Here is an 18,494-nt window from a genome sequence, read left to right as displayed (position 1 = left end):
ATTCTGTCCCCTCAGCTACTGTAGTGGCTAGGCCACATAGGTCACAATTCTGTCCCCTCAGCTACTGTAGTGGCTAGGCCACATAGGTCACAATTCTGTCCCCTCAGCTACTGTAGTGGCTAGGCCACATAGGCCACAATTCTGTCCCCTCAGCTACTGTAGTGGCTAGGCCACATAGGCCACAATTCTGTCCCCTCAGCTACTGTAGTGGCTAGGCCACATAGGCCACAATTCTGTCCCCTCAGCTACTGTAGTGGCTAGGCCACATAGGCCACAATTCTGTCCCCTCAGCTACTGTAGTGGCTAGGCCACATAGGCCACAATTCTGTCCCCTCAGCTACTGTAGTGGCTAGGCCACATAGGCCACAATTCTGTCCCCTCAGCTACTGTAGTGGCTAGGCCACATAGGCCACAATTCTGTCCCCTCAGCTACTGTAGTGGCTAGGCCACATAGGCCACAATTCTGTCCCCTCAGCTACTGTAGTGGCTAGGCCACATAGGCCACAATTCTGTCCCCTCAGCTACTGTAGTGGCTAGGCCACATAGGCCACAATTCTGTCCCCTCAGCTACTGTAGTGGCTAGGCCACATAGGTCACAATTCTGTCCCCTCAGCTACTGTAGTGGCTAGGCCACATAGGTCACAATTCTGTCCCCTCAGGTATCAGCTCTATCACAGCTGCTAAAGCGAACTTTATCTAGATCTCCATCCCTCTAGAGAACTCAGGATTCAGGTTGAGGTGAAATTCTGCTCACTCAGAGGAGACTGAAGAGCGAGTAACTCACCTCCTTCCTCTCCTAGCTCACCTCTTCCGGAAAAACAAGGTGTCCTTCGGCTCCGCCCCCACTTAGGAATCCTAGTTACACATGGCTCCTCCCTACCACTTCCTGTCAGCTAGTTGCTGACTTAACCTCCTGACCCCAGGTTAATTTTATTTAATCAAACAAATGCAACACATCTTTGCATCGTTAAACAGATGTTTCACAGCATAAACAAATGTAACACATCTTAAAATAATATTCCACAACAATCTGACTACTGTTGAACAGTCTACCTGTACACGTTGTATCTAGTCCCAGTAATTGCTGTAAGCATTACAGTGTATTTCAATGAAGCTTGGAGTTTCTAAGAGATCGCCTAGCTAATAAATAGCAGGGCTATGGACTTTATAGTATGTGTTGCTGATGGCTAGGGTTATAAGCAGAAGCTTTTGTGGTCTGTGTGTTTGAGACCAGATGTAACCCACCCAGATAGCTCAACAGAAGTAAGACCTATGACTAGATAGAACTGTAGCGATGACTAAGCGCCCATATGCCTTCCCCAGCTGCAACAGCTCTGGCTAGATCCTGTAGCACGTGGGTACTGCACTCATTCAACATTTTCTGGCTTCCTGCCCAGTGCTACTCTTTTCTGGGTGGCAGACACAGCTGTGGACAATACAGACAAAAATTCCCCCTCCTCCCATTGAATATATATTCTAGTGGGACATCTTACAAAAACACATTGAGCACAACTTCTGGGATGTACTGTTTGGGAAATTGGAACAGCTAGGAGAGACTGCCGTGCACTAAGATGTTAAATAAATGAGTCAAGATTTTGTTTTGTTGTGGCAGTGTCTGGTGTCTGGGATGAAGTTACAGCTTTAGTGTTGTGATGGGAGCCACAAACTTTAGTGTACTGGGCAGGACTGCCGATTGCCTTTCTTTCTTGGTAGTTTGCATGGCACATTCCAGCACTGGGAGAGCTGGCCCTCAGAGAGGGGCTTCCATGTCATTTCCAGTGGGGTTTCTCCAAATCCTGTGCCCGAAGTATGTGGTGTCTTCAGCAACAGGCTCTTACCTTCAAGATCCCAAGGGCAACCAAGGGTGAAGGCAATAGCCTATATTGTTTGGGGAGTCTCTTGGACTTCTCTGACCAACAGCTTGAAGGGAGGTTTCTCATGCTTAGAACTGGGGATTTTGTTAGTAGTCTACTGTTCCTGAGAGGAGCATTATCACCCGAGGTAGCATAACTTCATTTAAGACACACACACACACACACACACACACACACACACACACACACGGGGGGGGTCGGCGGGCCCTCAGGCCTGCCTGTTCTACATAGTGATCTCCGAGCCAAACAAGGCTACACTGAGACCCTGACTGAAGAAACCAAACCACAGCCAATTATACATAGAAGCATTTTTAAATACCATGAAGTGATGCTTCCCCATGGCTTTTCAAACATCGCTAGTGTTAGCTTTGCCCCCTCCTTCCCTCTCCCTCCACATTGTTCTTCCTTTCCCCTCTGCAGTTAAAGTCCCTGCCTTGCTTTTCCATTTCCCTTCAAAGCACCTGTGTCATTCTACCCCCCCCCAGGCTCCGTCTTCATCACCCTCATGGTTTCTGCAATTACTCAGTATATGTGCAGTTACACAGATATATATATACTCAGCTCTGAGACTTTTTCAAAAGATTTATTGATTCATTTAAAAACAGTCATAGTAAACCATTTACATTTGAACATAAATACTGTTTTTAAAAAACATATTTTCATAAAAACTTTACAAGGATGGCTCTGTTTCATTCCTGTAATTGTTCTCATTGTGTAAATGGGTTTAGGAGACCAGGTTGTGGTCTCAGCCTTCTGCATTCAGCCTATCTGGACATGCTACTTTGCCTGAAGTATAGTAGGAAAACCCAAATTCACACCAATATGCAGTTGGATAGGACAGGATATTTTAATAGCTTTTCAATAACAGTAGAGAATCTTCTTTGAAGCTATACTAAAACAGTAGATGTGTCTTAAAGATTATTGGTATGAAACTACAGCCATCAGCTTTTCATTCTTGGTTAATTGAGTTTACTGGTCCCTTTTCTGCCTCCATCAGGTATTTTAAACAATGTATCTCTATATTACGTAATGTCTTAGTTATCCATAAAACACTGATTTTGGGGTTATTTAGATATTCTAGATATAGAAAAAACTTTAGACAGTATAAAAAAATCATGTGTTTATTTTGTCCAGCTCATTAGAAAAGCTTTCAGGTCAAGGAAAGCTGCCCAGGTTCCCAGTGAAGAATACAAGTTCACCAAGAGATTTCAGTTTTATTACTGACAATAAATACTGGTGAGTCACTTTCTTTAAAGCAATAGGCTAACTTCATTTGGTCTTGAGGGAAAGTCTGCTAAATAACCAGGTCTAAAGAACCAAGCATAATTTTTGCCAGCAAATTTTTGCTTTTCAATTCCATAAAAAAACCTATCCAATTTGTAATTCAAACAATTAAGCAGGTGTTTTCCTACAGTTGGTCACTATATCCAGCATGAAGCTCAAAGCCATAGAGAACACCAACTTGTGTGTTGTAGAAACACATGTTAAGACACAGAAAAGTAGAAGTAACTAGAGAACGTCTGTGACATATTTAATGGGAGATACTTCTTTAATAGGAAGCAGAAAAATGAGAACATGTAAATTTTTATGTTTTAAGTATAGTTTGAATGTTTTATAATAAGATTCACGCACATATCACAGGTGTAACAAATTAAGAAATGCTTGTATAAAACTCTGGCAGGTTACAAAAAGTCACTTTGATTATTTCCTAATGGAACCCTGGGTAGCCTTTTTGTTTTTTGTTTTTTTTTCAACTACTCTGAAGTCAAGCATGTGTTTCTTCTGTATTAGTTACAGTCCATTTCTATTTACAAAAACGTTAATCAAAGGCTCAAAATATATTCATAAGCTATATGGTGAGCTGCTTAAAGTAATAACAAAACTATACCCAGAACAGAGCTGAGTTTTAAATTTTTTAAGTTCTTTGTAAAACATAAGATATATTAAATTTTGGCTTTTCAAACATTGAAGGTACTCATAGTAAATAGATAAATGAAAATTAAATGTATTTAATATTCAGTATGGAACACATTGCTTTACTTAAAAAATAATAGACATTTTATAGAAAATGCATAGCATTTAGTTGCCTTTGTAACTGGAATACTTTCAACATTTTCCCCATCTTAATGAAAGCCAATGTGTCACTTACTGGTCTGGTGCACTGACACTGTCTGGCATTGCGCATACCGGCTTCTGCACAAGAAAGTAAAGACAATCTGTAAAGTTAACCTGCTGTCTTACATTCACAGGACACCATCTTGGCAACTAGAGACTGCTTCATATCAATCAGAACACAACTGCTAGCCGGTTCTCTATGTCAAAGAGACACACCCTTAATTTCCCAAGTCCACTGATACAGGAAGTAGAGAGACTGCCACGTGAGAGGAGACAAGAGTTCTGAAGGAAAACCGTCCTACTAACACTCCTGCTTGTCCTCAGGTCTCAGACGATTCAAATGCCTTATCTCAACCGCGGATGGGCCGTTTAAGATGCCAGTGCTCAGTGCTGAAGTGAGTTTTACTTTGGACTTGTAGGAATTTTAAAGTTACAATATTTCTTTTCATTCTTACAGGGATAAAGACAATAGGACACTCAAGTTGTTCTGCAGTTGTCATCTTAACTAAAAAGACCTTTCTTTTTTGTCTTGGCCATTGATGAGCTGCCAATATCAGCTGCGGGCACATTTCCTTTGGCAAACCACTCAGGTAATTTTCTCTTTGACATTTCAGATGATGTCTACAGGAGATAGAAATACAAAGAAACACTCATACAACTGAAGAAGCATAAGAGCTGTAAAAAACAACTCAGACATCCTGAATAACTCTCCTCGACCAAACAAAATGAAATAGAAACATCTATAGAATCCTTTTGGGGATGAAAAATATAATAAATAAAAGACAAAAATCATATCGTTTCTTTAAACATTTCCTTATAATCCCATTACCATCCACTTTAAAGATGATTTGTTATTATGATTAGCTGTGTGTGTGTGTGTGTGTGTGTGTACATGCTACATATACATAACAGCCACTTCTTCCTAGAAGCATAGTCTCTCTTATTGTTTCTGCCATGTTGTGCACGCCATGCTAGCTAGCCTGCAATCTCCCAGGCTCCACCTCCCTGTCGCTGTGTGAGAGCTGGGATTACAGACGCCATTTTCACATGGGTTCTAGGAATCAAACTCAACCATCAACCTTGCACGGGCAAAAGCTTTTAACCTCTGAACACCCATCCCACTGCCTTCGCCATTGACTCTCAAGATCCTCATGTTCAGGCACTCATTTGCTAAGTAAGGGACTGGACATTATTTCTGGTCTACACAGTATGACATTTGTTTTGGGTTGGCCAAAGTGGTGGATTTAAAGGCTGGGGACACATCTAGGTGTTATCAGACTCATCTGGTACACACAAGGCCCCAGGTCCAAGAGCTTTTACCGCAAACAGTAACAAATTTAAAAGGATGCCGAACGTGATGTCCTGAGGAAGGTACATATACAGGCGCACACAGAGAGGGTTTATTGAGCACATGGGAAAGAAAACAGGTACTGACACACCCCTGGCGGCAGAAGACCAGGAGTTGACTCCACTGTTGCTCAGCTCCCTGCAGAGGGGCCAAGAAGCAACAAGCACTCCAAAGCACTCACTGAGTAAATGAAAAACTCACTGCTTCAAGACTTTCCTGATGGCCATAGATCCCTTTCTCAGAAAGAGAACAAGTGCCCACATGAGTGACACTTTGAATGTGATTTGAGGGGCTCATCTATCAAAATCCTTAAGACCCAGTCAAAAGTTCCTGGAAAACATTTAATAAAACAAAAGGAATGTTTTGTGTGGTATCATCCACACATGAAAAACTCAAACATCAATTACTACTTGAAGTAGGTAAGTGCTCTGCAAACCTACAACAGTCAAACAGGAGTATGAAGCTGAGGCACTGGAGTCTCAGAGTAAGAACCAGAAATCATGCTAATAAGAACACTCCTTGGAATTTAGCCATAGTAACTTACTTACTGGAAGCATTTGAAGGCTTTTAGAATAAGGTAGCTTTGTTTAAGCTAAATGTGCCTGAGGTATAACTTATACCATTTCAAGAATGATGACTTTATAAGCCTTATCAATTACTTGCTATATTTTATTGTGTTTTCTACCTTTACAAGGGCTCAAAATAGTCACAGGTAAGGAAAAAAGGTGAAAAGTAATTAGGAAAAGGAATTATATTTTGAAATTTCATAACATTAAAGTATTAATGTTATGTATACTTAAGAAAATATACAAAGCTAACTATAGTAAAGATTTTTTGTTTTTGTTTTGCTTTGTTTTTTCGAGACAGGGTTTCTCTGTGTTGTTTTGGAGCCTGTCCTGGAACCCGCTCTGTCGACCAGGCTGGTCTCGAACTCACAGAGATCCACCTGCCTCTGCCTCCCGAGTGCTGGGATTAAAGACATGTGCCACCAACGCCCGGCTTAAAGTAAAGAAATTTAAAAGACCAGTTTATTTAAAAAAAAATCAGTTCCCCTATCCCTGGTGCATGGGCTGGCTTTTTGGAGTCCATTCCCTAAGGTGGGATGCCTTGCTCAGCCTAGATACAGGGGGAAGAGGTTTGTTTGGTCCTACCTCAACTTAACGTACCAGGCTTTGTTGATTCCTCATGGGAGACCTTACCATTTCTGAGGAGAGGGTAGGGAGTGGGTTGGGGTGGGGAGAGTGGGAGGAGGGGAGAGAGAGGTAACTGTGGTTGGTATGTAAAGTGAATAAAAATTTAAAAAATCAGTTCCCTTTATTTTGACACTATTGAGAAGAGTAAGAGCACAGTGCCAGCACCCTACAGGTATTACTGTAGTGCTAAAACATGGAACCTCACTTCTAATACAAGTGTTAACAGCTACACGCTACCACACCAGGCTTGCCATGGAAGAGCTAACATACTTTCACTGAGTTACTAAAAGCTCAGCAATTACTATCAGCACATCATGTAGACCCTGAAGGCCAAACCTGCCAGAGAGTAGTTCTTCTCTTGTTACCATCTGTCATATAGCACAAATGTCACTTTTGAAGCCTTTTAATGTCATCTAAATTAACTCTGAACACATGCTTCTTCTAAATACGCAAAAGATGCCCTATGTTATACTCATAACCACTGTCAACTTGTAGAGTACAATCTTCATACTAGATAGAGCTCGAGAATCAACTAGTGGGAAACATTCATAATCGAATTTGCCTTTACTTCCATAAACCATATCCACTGTCATGAGACACAACGCCAACTCCCTTAACTACATCTCTGGAATGAGGTGTATTTCTCCTGACTACAAAGCCAGGTAAAATTTAAGCTGGGATTCTACACAATAATTATACAAGCTTTATTGTCTTTTGGAAAACAGCTTTCTCACATCATATTTTGAAAAGCAAAGAGAATAGAACACACAGATTTAAATATTGTAACAGATCAAAATGTTTCCATTGAGCATGCGAAGTAACAACGTGACACTTTGTAAAAACATTCTACCTGTAGTTAATACCTTGCTATCAGTGACTACATCCTTGCTTTTCTTAAAGCTCACACAGCTCCCTTCAGAGCTAGGGAAACTTCTCTTCCTGTTGGAATCACAGGAAGGCTGGCTTCTGCTGTCACCACTCTCCAGGATCTCAATTACCATGTGGATAAGGTATGTGTCAATGTTTTCAGGAACTAGCATTCTAATGAGTTTAACTTTATACATATCTGTAAAAGATAAGAAAACCAAACCAACAAAAGTTAAGCAGAACATTTAGAAAACTATGAGGTGAAAATGAAGAAATACTATATGGGAAGGAAGAAAATTGCCCAAGATAATTTTTGTCTTTCAAGCAGGAACATCATTAAGGGAAATGGGGTAACATTATGGTTTCCCCTCATGACTCCACCCAAACTATTAGCTCCAGGACAGGTCAGTATTAAGGAAGTCACATAGTCATTATTTAAGCTGTCATTTGTAGGGTTCCCTGAGAATAACAACAATGCTTAGACCCTTTGTTAAAGGAAACTGAGCTTCAATGTCCAAATATTGCTTACAAGTTAATTTCTCTTAAAAATTTATTCCTGGGGCTGGAAAGATAGCTCAGCAGTCAAGAGCACATACTACTCTTACAGAGGACTCAAGTTTAGTTCCCAACACTCACATCAAGTAGTTAACAACCACCTATAATTCCAGCTGCAGAGAATCTGATGCCTTCTTCTGGCCTCTACAGAGACATGCACTCATGTGCATGCGTGAACTTACACACACACAGACACATACAGACACAAACGTACATGAACAATGAATTTGCTATTTTAAAAATTACTCTTGCTGGGTGTAGTGGCTTACATCTTTAATCCCAGCACTTGGAAAGCAGAGGCAAGCAGATCTCTGTAAGTTTGAGGACAGTCTGGTCTACAAGAGCTAGTTCCAGGACAGACTCCAAAAAAGCCACAGAGAAACCCTGTCTCGAAAAACTGTACTTTCCCATATTTCAATCAATTAGTATAGCTATACTGCTTTATAGTCATTTTCTTCTGTGTGTTATTAAAATTAGCAAATGAAAATACACATACTTAATTTTATGGTGTAAGAGCAGTATTTAAACTATTTATAAAACAATCAAAATATTGAAGCATAATAATGCTATAAGATTATCTTAAAAGAATCTTACTCCAATTTTGAATAAAATTTACTTTTATAATAAAAAATGTTAACATATAGTACACATACATTTTCCTCTAGGTTAACTACTGATAGTGATATGTATAGAGTTTGTATGAATGTAAACGCCATTGGTATTTTACACACTTCTGCAAGCATGTTCTATCTTTAAGACATGACTATCTTAAAGCCATCCTGCACTACAGATATGCAAGTAGGTCACTTGTGGTTTCAAATCTACCTACTTCCACTCCACTCTCCTGTGTAAATCAAGACTAAAACATCTCCCAGAAAGTTAAATGGCAGCACTAGCTGTCCTCCAGTGTTTTAAAAGTAGTCATGTTACCCCTTTGTGGACGGTCCCTTGGAAGCCACCCTTAACTTTCCAGTTCCATGCACATAAAGAATGGGAGAAATTATCCTGAGGATTATCTAGGTACCTCATTAAATATTTTACTTAACTATAAACGTAGTTAAAATGCTCAATGTAATAACAGAAGCTTAAATTACATAGACAGACTAATAACAATCACAGAATTATAAAAAAACAAAGCTACAGAGTAAAAATCTAGATAGAAACAAGAGTGCACAAAAATATGATTTCAACTTACAGTTACTCTATTTTTATCTAATATTATATTATAAAAGTACAGAAGAAATTCAATTTGGGATTGTGTGAAGTTTAAATTTCAAACCAACTTGTTCATTAAAATACTGAATCATATAAGACTATAGTTAAATAAAAATAACATCCAAACTATTAATGTAGTATGTATATTTTCATTCCTTATGGTAACTTATAAATAATGATGTTTTCTCCATAAGACTACAACTAGTATCACATCAAAGAAAAACAAGAATCTAAACCCCAAATCTCATACCCATACAAGACACCTTATAGACCATGAATGCAACAAAGAAACAAAGTTAAGATTTCATGATTGTCATACTCCTCTTTCTCTACTTAGATTTGAAACAGGTTATGCAAATATATTTCTACATGTTATGTATGCAACCTATGCATGGTATATTTTAGAAGAGTAGACACTTTTTCATAAATACATTTTTAAAATACCATCTCTATTCTTTGCTATTGCAATTTAGGACATGCCTGTGTAAGATTAATGCTATAGTCTGTGTATGGTGGTAAAGACATGCTTTACTAGTGACTTAGTCACCAATTATTATAAAAGACTTCATCTCTGATATTTGTTAAATCAGGTTGTACACTGTACACTGACATCACTATATGGACTCAGTAGATTCTGTGTCTGTGGGGAGTGTGTGTGTGTAAAGACAGTAATTAAATAGGTCATGAATTTGAGATGGGATGGAGGAGACAGAAATAAATTGGCTAGGAGAGAGGGAGGAGTAGAAATGATGCAAATACAGCATTTTTAATATGAAACTCTCAAAAATAAAAAAATAGATTTAAAAATTAATGCCCTAGCACCAGAAATTGTAATTGCTAAACTCAGACTATAGAGGGCTCTGGTTATGGTGGGCAATATTAAAAGACGTTAGAAAATATTAACGGTGGATGATTTTAATGTGTTCTTGGATGTGGTTTGCCAGTATCATTTACTTCAATCATCACCATCCTTTACTAATGCCACTATTTATCACTATTTACTAGTTACTATTTTCCATGTACCAATGCTTTCTGTCTGGTATCCAGTGTGTTTTTCACAATTCCATAAAAGATAAAAATAGTATTCCTTTCTGTTTCATACAAGAAAAAACATATCTAGAAAGGTTTGGGTCTTGTGCCAAAGGTCACAAGCCATAAACTGTCAGAGGTAAGACTGACTCGCTAGTGTCTCTATTGTCAGTCTTTTCGTCTACCTGTGTAGGCTAACTCCATTTGTCAACTCAAGATTTCAGGAAGCTATCCAATCAACGGCAAACATGATTGCCAATGTTTTTTTTTAAAGGAAGCAATGCTGCATAACATTGCTCAAACATCAAAACATGTCCAAGTCCCAAGACACAGTGTATTTCTAGCAGAAATTCCAGTCTTTAACTTTCCCTAAAAACAATGTGTCATTTTTGCAATGGACAAAGGTTGATAAACCCTTACTCTAATCCTACACAGTAAATGCTATTCTCCTCATTCTGCCTTCATGTCTAACAGACTGGCTACTCCTGTCAAGAAGACTCCTAGTTTCCTCACAGGATGACTCACAATCAAGGTACTTTGGATAGTTTACCACAAAGTCTAAGATATGGCCCTTGGGTCTTAAAACTTACAAGCTTAAATTTAACCTTAGCAGATCCACATTGAGCAAGTTCCAAAAATAACAATTCATTAACATAATTATAAATGCACAAGTATCACTCTAAGTCTCAAATTGGCATGTCTAGACATGCCTTCTCTATACACAGATATGCACAGAAAATCAAATTATAGTCAAACTGTATTTGAGAAAGACTCTCACTAAGTTATTCTGCTGCTCTAGCACCTTACAAATTCTTGGGTGGGGGACACAATTCTGGTTACTTCCACATGGGAAAGAATTTCAGGTTAAAAAAAAGTAAGAATTCACTCAGCTTTGCAGATTAAGATTTGTTTGTTTTTAAGATGACTATTGCTTTAGTCTGGCAGAATTTTTAAAAACCAGATGCATTGTTTTAACACTCTGACTGTATATTTGTGCATTTAAGAGGAAAATTCTATAATGTGCCTTAACTTTGCTTCTGTGAAAAGAAAAAAAAATGCATCACTTCTTAAAGATCTCTGCAAGGCCCGCAGGGGACTGAGCTCCACGGCTGTGGTTCCTCACTGGTTTGGGTGTTTGGCCTGCATGCATGCCTATGCACCATATGTGTGCCTGGTCCCCACAGAGGTCAGAAGGGGGCGTCAGATCCTCTGGAACTGGAGTTACAGGTGGTTGTGGGTCACCATGTGGGTGCCAGGAATCAAACCCCTGTCTCCTACAGAATAGTCAGTACTCTTAACAGGCAAGTGTCTACTGAGCGTGAAGAAGCTCTTCTACTGGAGCTACAGGTTTGCCATGTCCATGACTGATGCCACTGACTACTGGTTAGAGCAAGAAACCACGGGCAAGACTCAGAGTTGTTCAGGGGAAAGGAGGAGTCATTCAGCTGCTGGGAATGTAGATGAGGCATGATGTAATTTTAAACATGCCTGACTTGGACTTGATGGGAAGACTGTAATCTGGAAAGAAAGAATTTTTTCAGTATACTTTCTGTTGAGGAAGAAATGAATTTTCTCCTAAAATAAATAAGTTACCAATGTAAAGTTTCACCACAGCTCAAGGGTCAGTGCTGTTAACATAAAACCCCGAGCGAATCACTTGTTTACTTCATCGGAGTTGACTCGGGTCATTAGGCTGCAGAGAAGGGCTGTGCTCATCACCTGAGTTGATGGGAGGGTTTCGGATAACATCAGCAATAATCTTCTGAACCTTTGGGGTCAGGCCAGCTCGCTCCATATCCAGGGGGTAGCCGGCTTTCACGGCCTGGGCTAAGTGCATACCAACTGCTGTGAGAGGCAGAAGCCTATTCTCAGCTATGCTGTGCTGCAGGACAATAGCAAAAGAACCAGTGAGTTTAGAACGTCTGCATCTCAAGAAAGAAAGAGTCTGACATCTTCAGGCAGCAGCTGTTCACTGAGAAATAAGTGATGGATAAAGTTGTCATTTTAAATATTTCTTTAAAACTACTATAGACCGACCTCCACTGATTCCACTCTTGATTAAAACAAAACCACCTAACTTTAGCCAAAAATTCAACCCCACCCTTCCCTCTGTATTCATTTAAAAAGTGATTTGGTGTCAGCCATCCGCCACTTTATGGTAAGTCTGATAACTGTTATGATGGTTTGAAAATATAGAAAGCTGTACTATAATGCTCTTGAAATTGGACATGATGCTTTAGCTACATGAATTTCCAAGAAGACAACTCCTAAATGCTCAGTGATGATGCAAGGCTCCAGAAGCACTTTTTAGAAGGGCCCTGAGAAGATTTTAGTGTCTTAAATAAACCGAATTCATAAACAATAACTACAGTTTAATAAGGATACTTGCTCACCCTTATCATACTACTGAACTTAGGATAATGATGATCAATTTTGTAAAGTATTTCTATACATTTTCTTAAACAGGTGTGGCTCCAAATACATTTATAATATATATTAGGTAAAACATATTTTTAAACAAAAAGCATAGATACTCAATTATGCTAACATTCATGATATTTACTTCAATATATTTAGAAAGTCTGAATTTAGACTGTATGTGTGAATGCTGATACATTCACAGAGCAGACCATCTAGGGCACTAATTTCATCCTTCACAAGTAGGTGTGCAATTGTTTTCATTAAATGTCTACTCCTTTCCATTAAAAAGTATGTACCATGTGTGTATAATATCGGGGTTATTTGATACTAGGCATCAAATTACCTCCAACTAATGGTATTATTGCTCATCACTAATTAGTCCTCAGATGTGTTTAATTTTGTGGTTAACTAGCAAGACCCTTTTAAGACTCCTGGGAGGTACAGATAATCAACAATCATTTTGCAAAATCAAACACTACTGCATAATACTATAAGACATAAATAAAGATAATTCATTCATCACATCATTAATCACAAAATGTAACATATTTTATGTATTATTATTGAGTACTAGAATCTACTTTATTCACAAAATATACTTTATTCCAAACTTTCTTGGTAACCAGATTCAGTTACTATATATACATGGTTAAAGCATACATATAAGGTACATTCAACAAGTAAACTGACTGCTTACACAAGATTGAACTTAAATTCCTACTAACCATGTGTTTTATTTAAAACATAGCTAAGGGAATCACTTGCTTTTCTACTTTTAAGTGAGGAAGATGACTACCTAGATCTTTTAGGCTAAGGACTGTATATTCATCCAACCATAAGATAAACAAGGTGTGTCCTGATGCATGGTAAATGGACAGGAAAGGCAAGCCCTGACCCACATGAGCTCAGTTCACTATCAGAGCCTCCAATGCAGAGCAGGGATCTCAGTGCCCTACTCCAGTGATACGCTCCCCATCTCACAGAATAAAAACTCAAGAGCCATAAAGACTTACGTTAGAAAAATGAAGAAATATTAACTATGACCATTTTCACAGTAATAAGATTTAAAATGAGTGTCCAACCTAGTTTTGGAGGGGAAAAAAATGGAGCAATGTGCTGGAAGACAGAGTGAAAAGCAAATTCTTGGAAAGTTGTTCTCAGATCTTTGAGTAAGTTCCAAAAACAGAGTACGCACCACACATGTAACAGCATGCCTTCACAGCTTTGTGATTTGTTTCTGCTTAACTTACTGAATCTATTTTCCCTGGCAGTGCTTGGGATAGAGCCCAGGGGCTCCCACACAGTAGGTGCGTGCTCTACGCTGAAGGCACAAGAGACTAAAAACTGCACACATTCCATAATACAAAGCTTCTCGTTTTTCATAGCTAATGGCGTAAAGAATGGTGTTATTTGGTCATACTTTTTGTGTCTCTTGTAAAATATACACTAATAGTTTTAAACTGGTTATAAAATGCTTCTGCTGCACTTTTCCTGAGTTACAGCTGTGTTTTCCCTAACTGTGATACAGTTTCTGTTAAAATCGTTGTGATCACACTAGACTTGCTGCTGCTACCTAACAGAGACAGGCTCACCAGAAAAAAAAAAATGCCATTGTGCCTGAAAATCAAATATGAGACTCACTGTATGACAAGAAGTAATGGACCCCAAGTCACAGCTTCCACACTAAAAAGCCGAGCAAACACAAGTGTAAACACACTGAAGGCAGCACTTACCAAGGACATTTTCTTGTCCTGGAATAAAGAATATGTGACAGCCACAGACTGTGAAAGTGAGCATTCTCCATTTTCCACTTCCTGACTTTTCTTCTGCTCCTCTTGAGGTTTTGTACTCGAAAAGAGGTCTGTCTACAGAATTTTAAATGCAGCACAAATAATAATGATAACATAATGACAGACACAATAGCGCCATCAACATAATGATCAACATATGACTGTGAGGCATTATGGGAAAATGTGACACAAAATTTCTAAATAACAAAGAGTTTTCATGGGGAATGCAAAAAGAAGTTGAATTTTTTTACATGTCAATTTAAAAGGTTAAATAAGCTAACAAGCATGAGACTTTCTCTTTGGCTCATATGAAAGAGTCCAACAGAAACCATATAATGTTCTAATTAATGTCTCTAAATGAATCTCCTAATCCTCTGGAAGGGAACACTGAACAGAATCAATATACAAGTTTACATACTATAATCACAGAATGGGCACACACACATCATAAAGAAACATATCCTCATTATATCTGTATATGTATATAACTACATATATTATATATATGTATGTATATACATATATATGCATTTATGTTGACACAATGAATAACTTGCTGTGAAACACACATCCCTCTTAGATAGAGGGCTGGATAGACAACACAGTGGAGAAGAGCATGTGTTTCTCTTCTAGAGGACTTGTGTTTTATTTTGAGCACCCATATCAGATGGATCCTACACACACACACACACACACACACACACACACACGCATGCACTAGATTAAACAAAATAAATAAAATATTTAAAAGATGCATTTTAAAAACCCTCTTATAGTTCCTCATGAAATATCAAGAGAAAGAACATGTGATTGTAACCATTTACTGTAAAACAATCTGAACTCATTTTCTAAGTGTCCAGGTAGAAATGCAAAGAGAGGAGACAGTGCTGCTTCTGAAGCAGTCAAAAGTGTTCTTCTCTAAGAGCCTCTGTAACCCAGGGTTTTACCTGGACACTGTTCACTTGACAGAAGTGTTTGATGACTTCCAACAGAGGTTCCAAGAGAGTAGCTTTGCCTTCAGAGACACCATCAATCTGTTTTACATTTTCAACAGTAGTTGGCCTGTCGTTTACAAGAAAGAATTATGAAGAAACCACCGAGACAGCATCACTCCAAGAACACAGCTGATGCTCAGTCTCACACTGTACATTTCTACAACCAAAACCAGGACTTTCTACAGATGGTCACAACACATAATCCCTTTATTCACTTATAGATTTGCTATGTAAACAATTAACAAATAAAAGCTCCCCTTTACTTCAAACACCACAAAAACTAGGTGCAGGTATTAACTGGTGAAGAGGCTATTATCAGAACCGAATAAGCTAACACTCAGTGTTCTACTTGGTTACCATATTATTTACAGAAATGAAAACCACGAGGCTCTGAACAGGACAGTAAGAAAGGCTAAGACACTCAGAAGGAAGTTTCACTCGCTTTTCTTCCCTGTGAAATGTCTCCAGTAACAGCAAATGGCTCACAAGCCTTTAACTCAATGCATTTATTTGAGTCTTTGTTTCTTGAATTTCAGATCTGCTTTAAGTCCATGCTGGTACTTGGAACATTTCCATGCTAAATGCCCTTACTAAGCTACAACATCTATGCTGTACTTTTAAACCTAAACAATACTCACAGAATCGTAGAGCTTAATTTGTTCCATTATGTTGAAGATGTAAGAGGCAGGCGGCTCTCTGTGAGTTCGAGATCAGCCTGGTCTACAAGAGCTAGTTCCAGGACAGGCTCCAAAGCTACACAGAGAAACCCTGTCTTGAAAAACAAAAACAAAAAACAAACAAGAAAAAGAGAGAAAAAAGAAAAGAAAAAAGAAAGAAATCTACTGCACCAGAGAGAATTGGAACATAAACAGTTTACCTCATTTTAGCCATATCCAGTAGAATCTTGTTTGTTGCTAGAATAGCCGGAGGCACGTCCAGTTTATTAGCATGTTTCTGCCTGGCTTCCACCAACCTGGCATATAAAGCAGTCTAGCAAGAAACAGAGAGACAGCAGCGCTTTTGAAAGTGCAGTTAGAAACAAGCTACCTTTACTTTTAGAACTCCAGGTACCACTTTGAAAACGAGGTAAGCCCTGTCTTAGACTGCTGGTAGCCCATTCATAAGTTAATTACCACATTACAATAGCCTTACCCTGGTGTCCAGCTCCTGGGCTGAAATAACAGGTTCTGAGGAGCCATAAGATTTTCCTGGTGATTGCATCCCGACACTAAAATATTTAAAAGAAAATAAATACACCGTTCTTCTTCCCTCATTTACTTTTTATTTCATACTACAAATAAGACTCTAAAACTAACCTTTACACTTCACAATGTAAGACGATTTGTACTTCAGTTGCCAATGACTCCACTTTAAACATTTGAGATGAGATCAAGATACAGTTAAAAGTGACTTAAGTGGCTTAAGGAGGGCATCCCCCAGTCTTCCTTCTCAACCATGTGCTTGGAAACAATAACTACTTATCCACAGAGAAGAGAACTATTTTCTAACCAATAGAGCGTCGTCTGTTCTCGCTGTGAAATCACTGGCTTTTGTTAGTAGGCAACAGCAGCAAAGAACCAATAGTTATTCAGATTTTTTTTCAAAATCAAACCAAAGTTGTAGAGAATATATCAAATTTCAGAAAGGAAAAGCACTGGGAGGCAAACCAGATTATCTCCCAAGAAGCATTTCTCACTGATAGGCTAATTACAAATAAGAAAGCTGCAAAAATAAAATGTATAAGGTAGGCTTTTATAAAGATGTCACACTTAAATTTCTACTTCTTATAAACAAGACTGGATGTATTTAGTATTTCACAAATGTTTACAAATTTATATGTTCCAAGAATTCAGAAATCACAGTATAAAGTAAGAATTCATTCCCACATTTATCAAATCTGATTGCATACATTAAAGACTTGCACATGACAAAATATACAGTTCAAAGAGATATCAAGTTAATCAAGAAAATTGCAATTGCTCTTTAATTTACAATGCTTTTTATTTATTGTGTATGCATGCATGCATGCCACGATGCACGTATGTACGTCTGAGAGCAACTTGAGGGAGTCGGTCCTCTCCTTCCACTTCTGTGGACTTCAGGGATCAAGCTCCTATCATCAGGCTTGTGTACCAAGCCTTTACCCCTCAGCCATCTCATGGCCCAATTTAACTTGTACCTTGATTTTTCTTAGAATCTTTATAATGACAGGTATTAGCATAGTGACTTTTGGTAAACCAAAATTTTACTGTCTTCTTTTCTTGAAAAATTCTGAGTGACATCACTAACGTAGAAAGGTAGAGAGAAAAAGCTCAGTGAAAAGTGCTATAAAAAGGCAACACAACTGAAGCTAGAATACTCTCTGGGATGGTGGCGACTGGCAACTGGACAGGATCTAGAGTTACACAAGAGAGATGCCTTTGGGGATGACTTAGAGATGATTTAGACTAGGTTAACTGGGGTGGGAAGAGCCACTGGAATATGGGAGGCACCGTTCAATGGGCTGGGATCCCAGCTATGGAAAGAAAGTAAGAAGAAAGGAAGAAAGAAAGAAAGAAAGAAAGAAAGAAAGAAAGAAAGAAAGAAAGAAAGAAAGAAAGAAAGAAAGAAAGGAAGGAAGGAAGGAAGGAAGGAAAGAGGAAGAAAGGAGCTAAGTATGAATATTCATTTCCCTCTGCTATCTGACTACAGGTGCAACCAGCTGCTCAAGTGCCCACTAGCATGAATTTCCCACATGGTAGAGGGTACCCTCAAAATGACTGCTAACATAAACGCTGCCTTCCCTAAGTTGCTCTTGTTACATATTTTAGCCCAGAAACATGGAAAATAATAAATATATCTTCTATCAAAGAAAAGCCCAGGAGCAGGTGGATTTACTGCTGAATTCCAGCAAATCTAGAACAAACAAACAAGCAGCAATGCTCCTCAAACTGTTCCATACGATATAAAGAGAAAGACCACTACCAACCTCATTTTAGAAGCTAGCATTACCCTACCAAAAGAAGATAAGGATGTAGGCTTTTGTGAGCGTGCACACGAGTTCACACACACACACACACACACACACACACACACAAAGGCAGACACCGAGA

The 18,494-nt window shown here is 38.7% G+C and overlaps 1 protein-coding gene across 6 annotated transcripts in view; it reads right to left on the bottom strand.

Annotated features, from left to right (window-relative positions):
- Positions 1-2,438: 2,438 nt before the first annotated feature.
- Positions 2,439-18,494, bottom strand: part of Wrn (WRN RecQ like helicase) — a 96,034-nt gene continuing 79,978 nt past the window's right edge. For 4 of the 6 annotated variants that reach the window (XM_005066605.4, XM_013110799.3, XM_021225160.2 and 1 more), the window contains 7 exons: positions 16,555-16,630; positions 16,280-16,392; positions 15,355-15,469; positions 14,351-14,482; positions 11,916-12,078; positions 7,394-7,596; positions 2,439-4,610 (listed from right to left, as the gene is read on the bottom strand). In XM_005066605.4, the coding sequence (XP_005066662.1) occupies positions 4,491-4,610; positions 7,394-7,596; positions 11,916-12,078; positions 14,351-14,482; positions 15,355-15,469; positions 16,280-16,392; positions 16,555-16,630 (922 nt within the window). In that variant the 3' untranslated portion in view covers positions 2,439-4,490. Of the gene's footprint in view, positions 4,611-6,503; positions 6,542-7,380; positions 7,597-11,915; positions 12,079-14,350; positions 14,483-15,354; positions 15,470-16,279; positions 16,393-16,554; positions 16,631-18,494 lie in introns of all 6 variants that reach the window. The other 2 variants (XM_040731775.1, XM_013110800.3) reach the window with 2 other exon arrangements.

Source organism: Mesocricetus auratus, unplaced genomic scaffold (assembly GCF_017639785.1).
Source record: "Mesocricetus auratus isolate SY011 unplaced genomic scaffold, BCM_Maur_2.0 Super-Scaffold_100026, whole genome shotgun sequence".
In the NCBI taxonomy this organism is placed as follows: domain Eukaryota; kingdom Metazoa; phylum Chordata; class Mammalia; order Rodentia; family Cricetidae; genus Mesocricetus; species Mesocricetus auratus.
The sequence above is the reverse complement of the archived record's forward strand: the minus strand, read 5'-3'. Positions and strand labels throughout refer to the sequence as shown.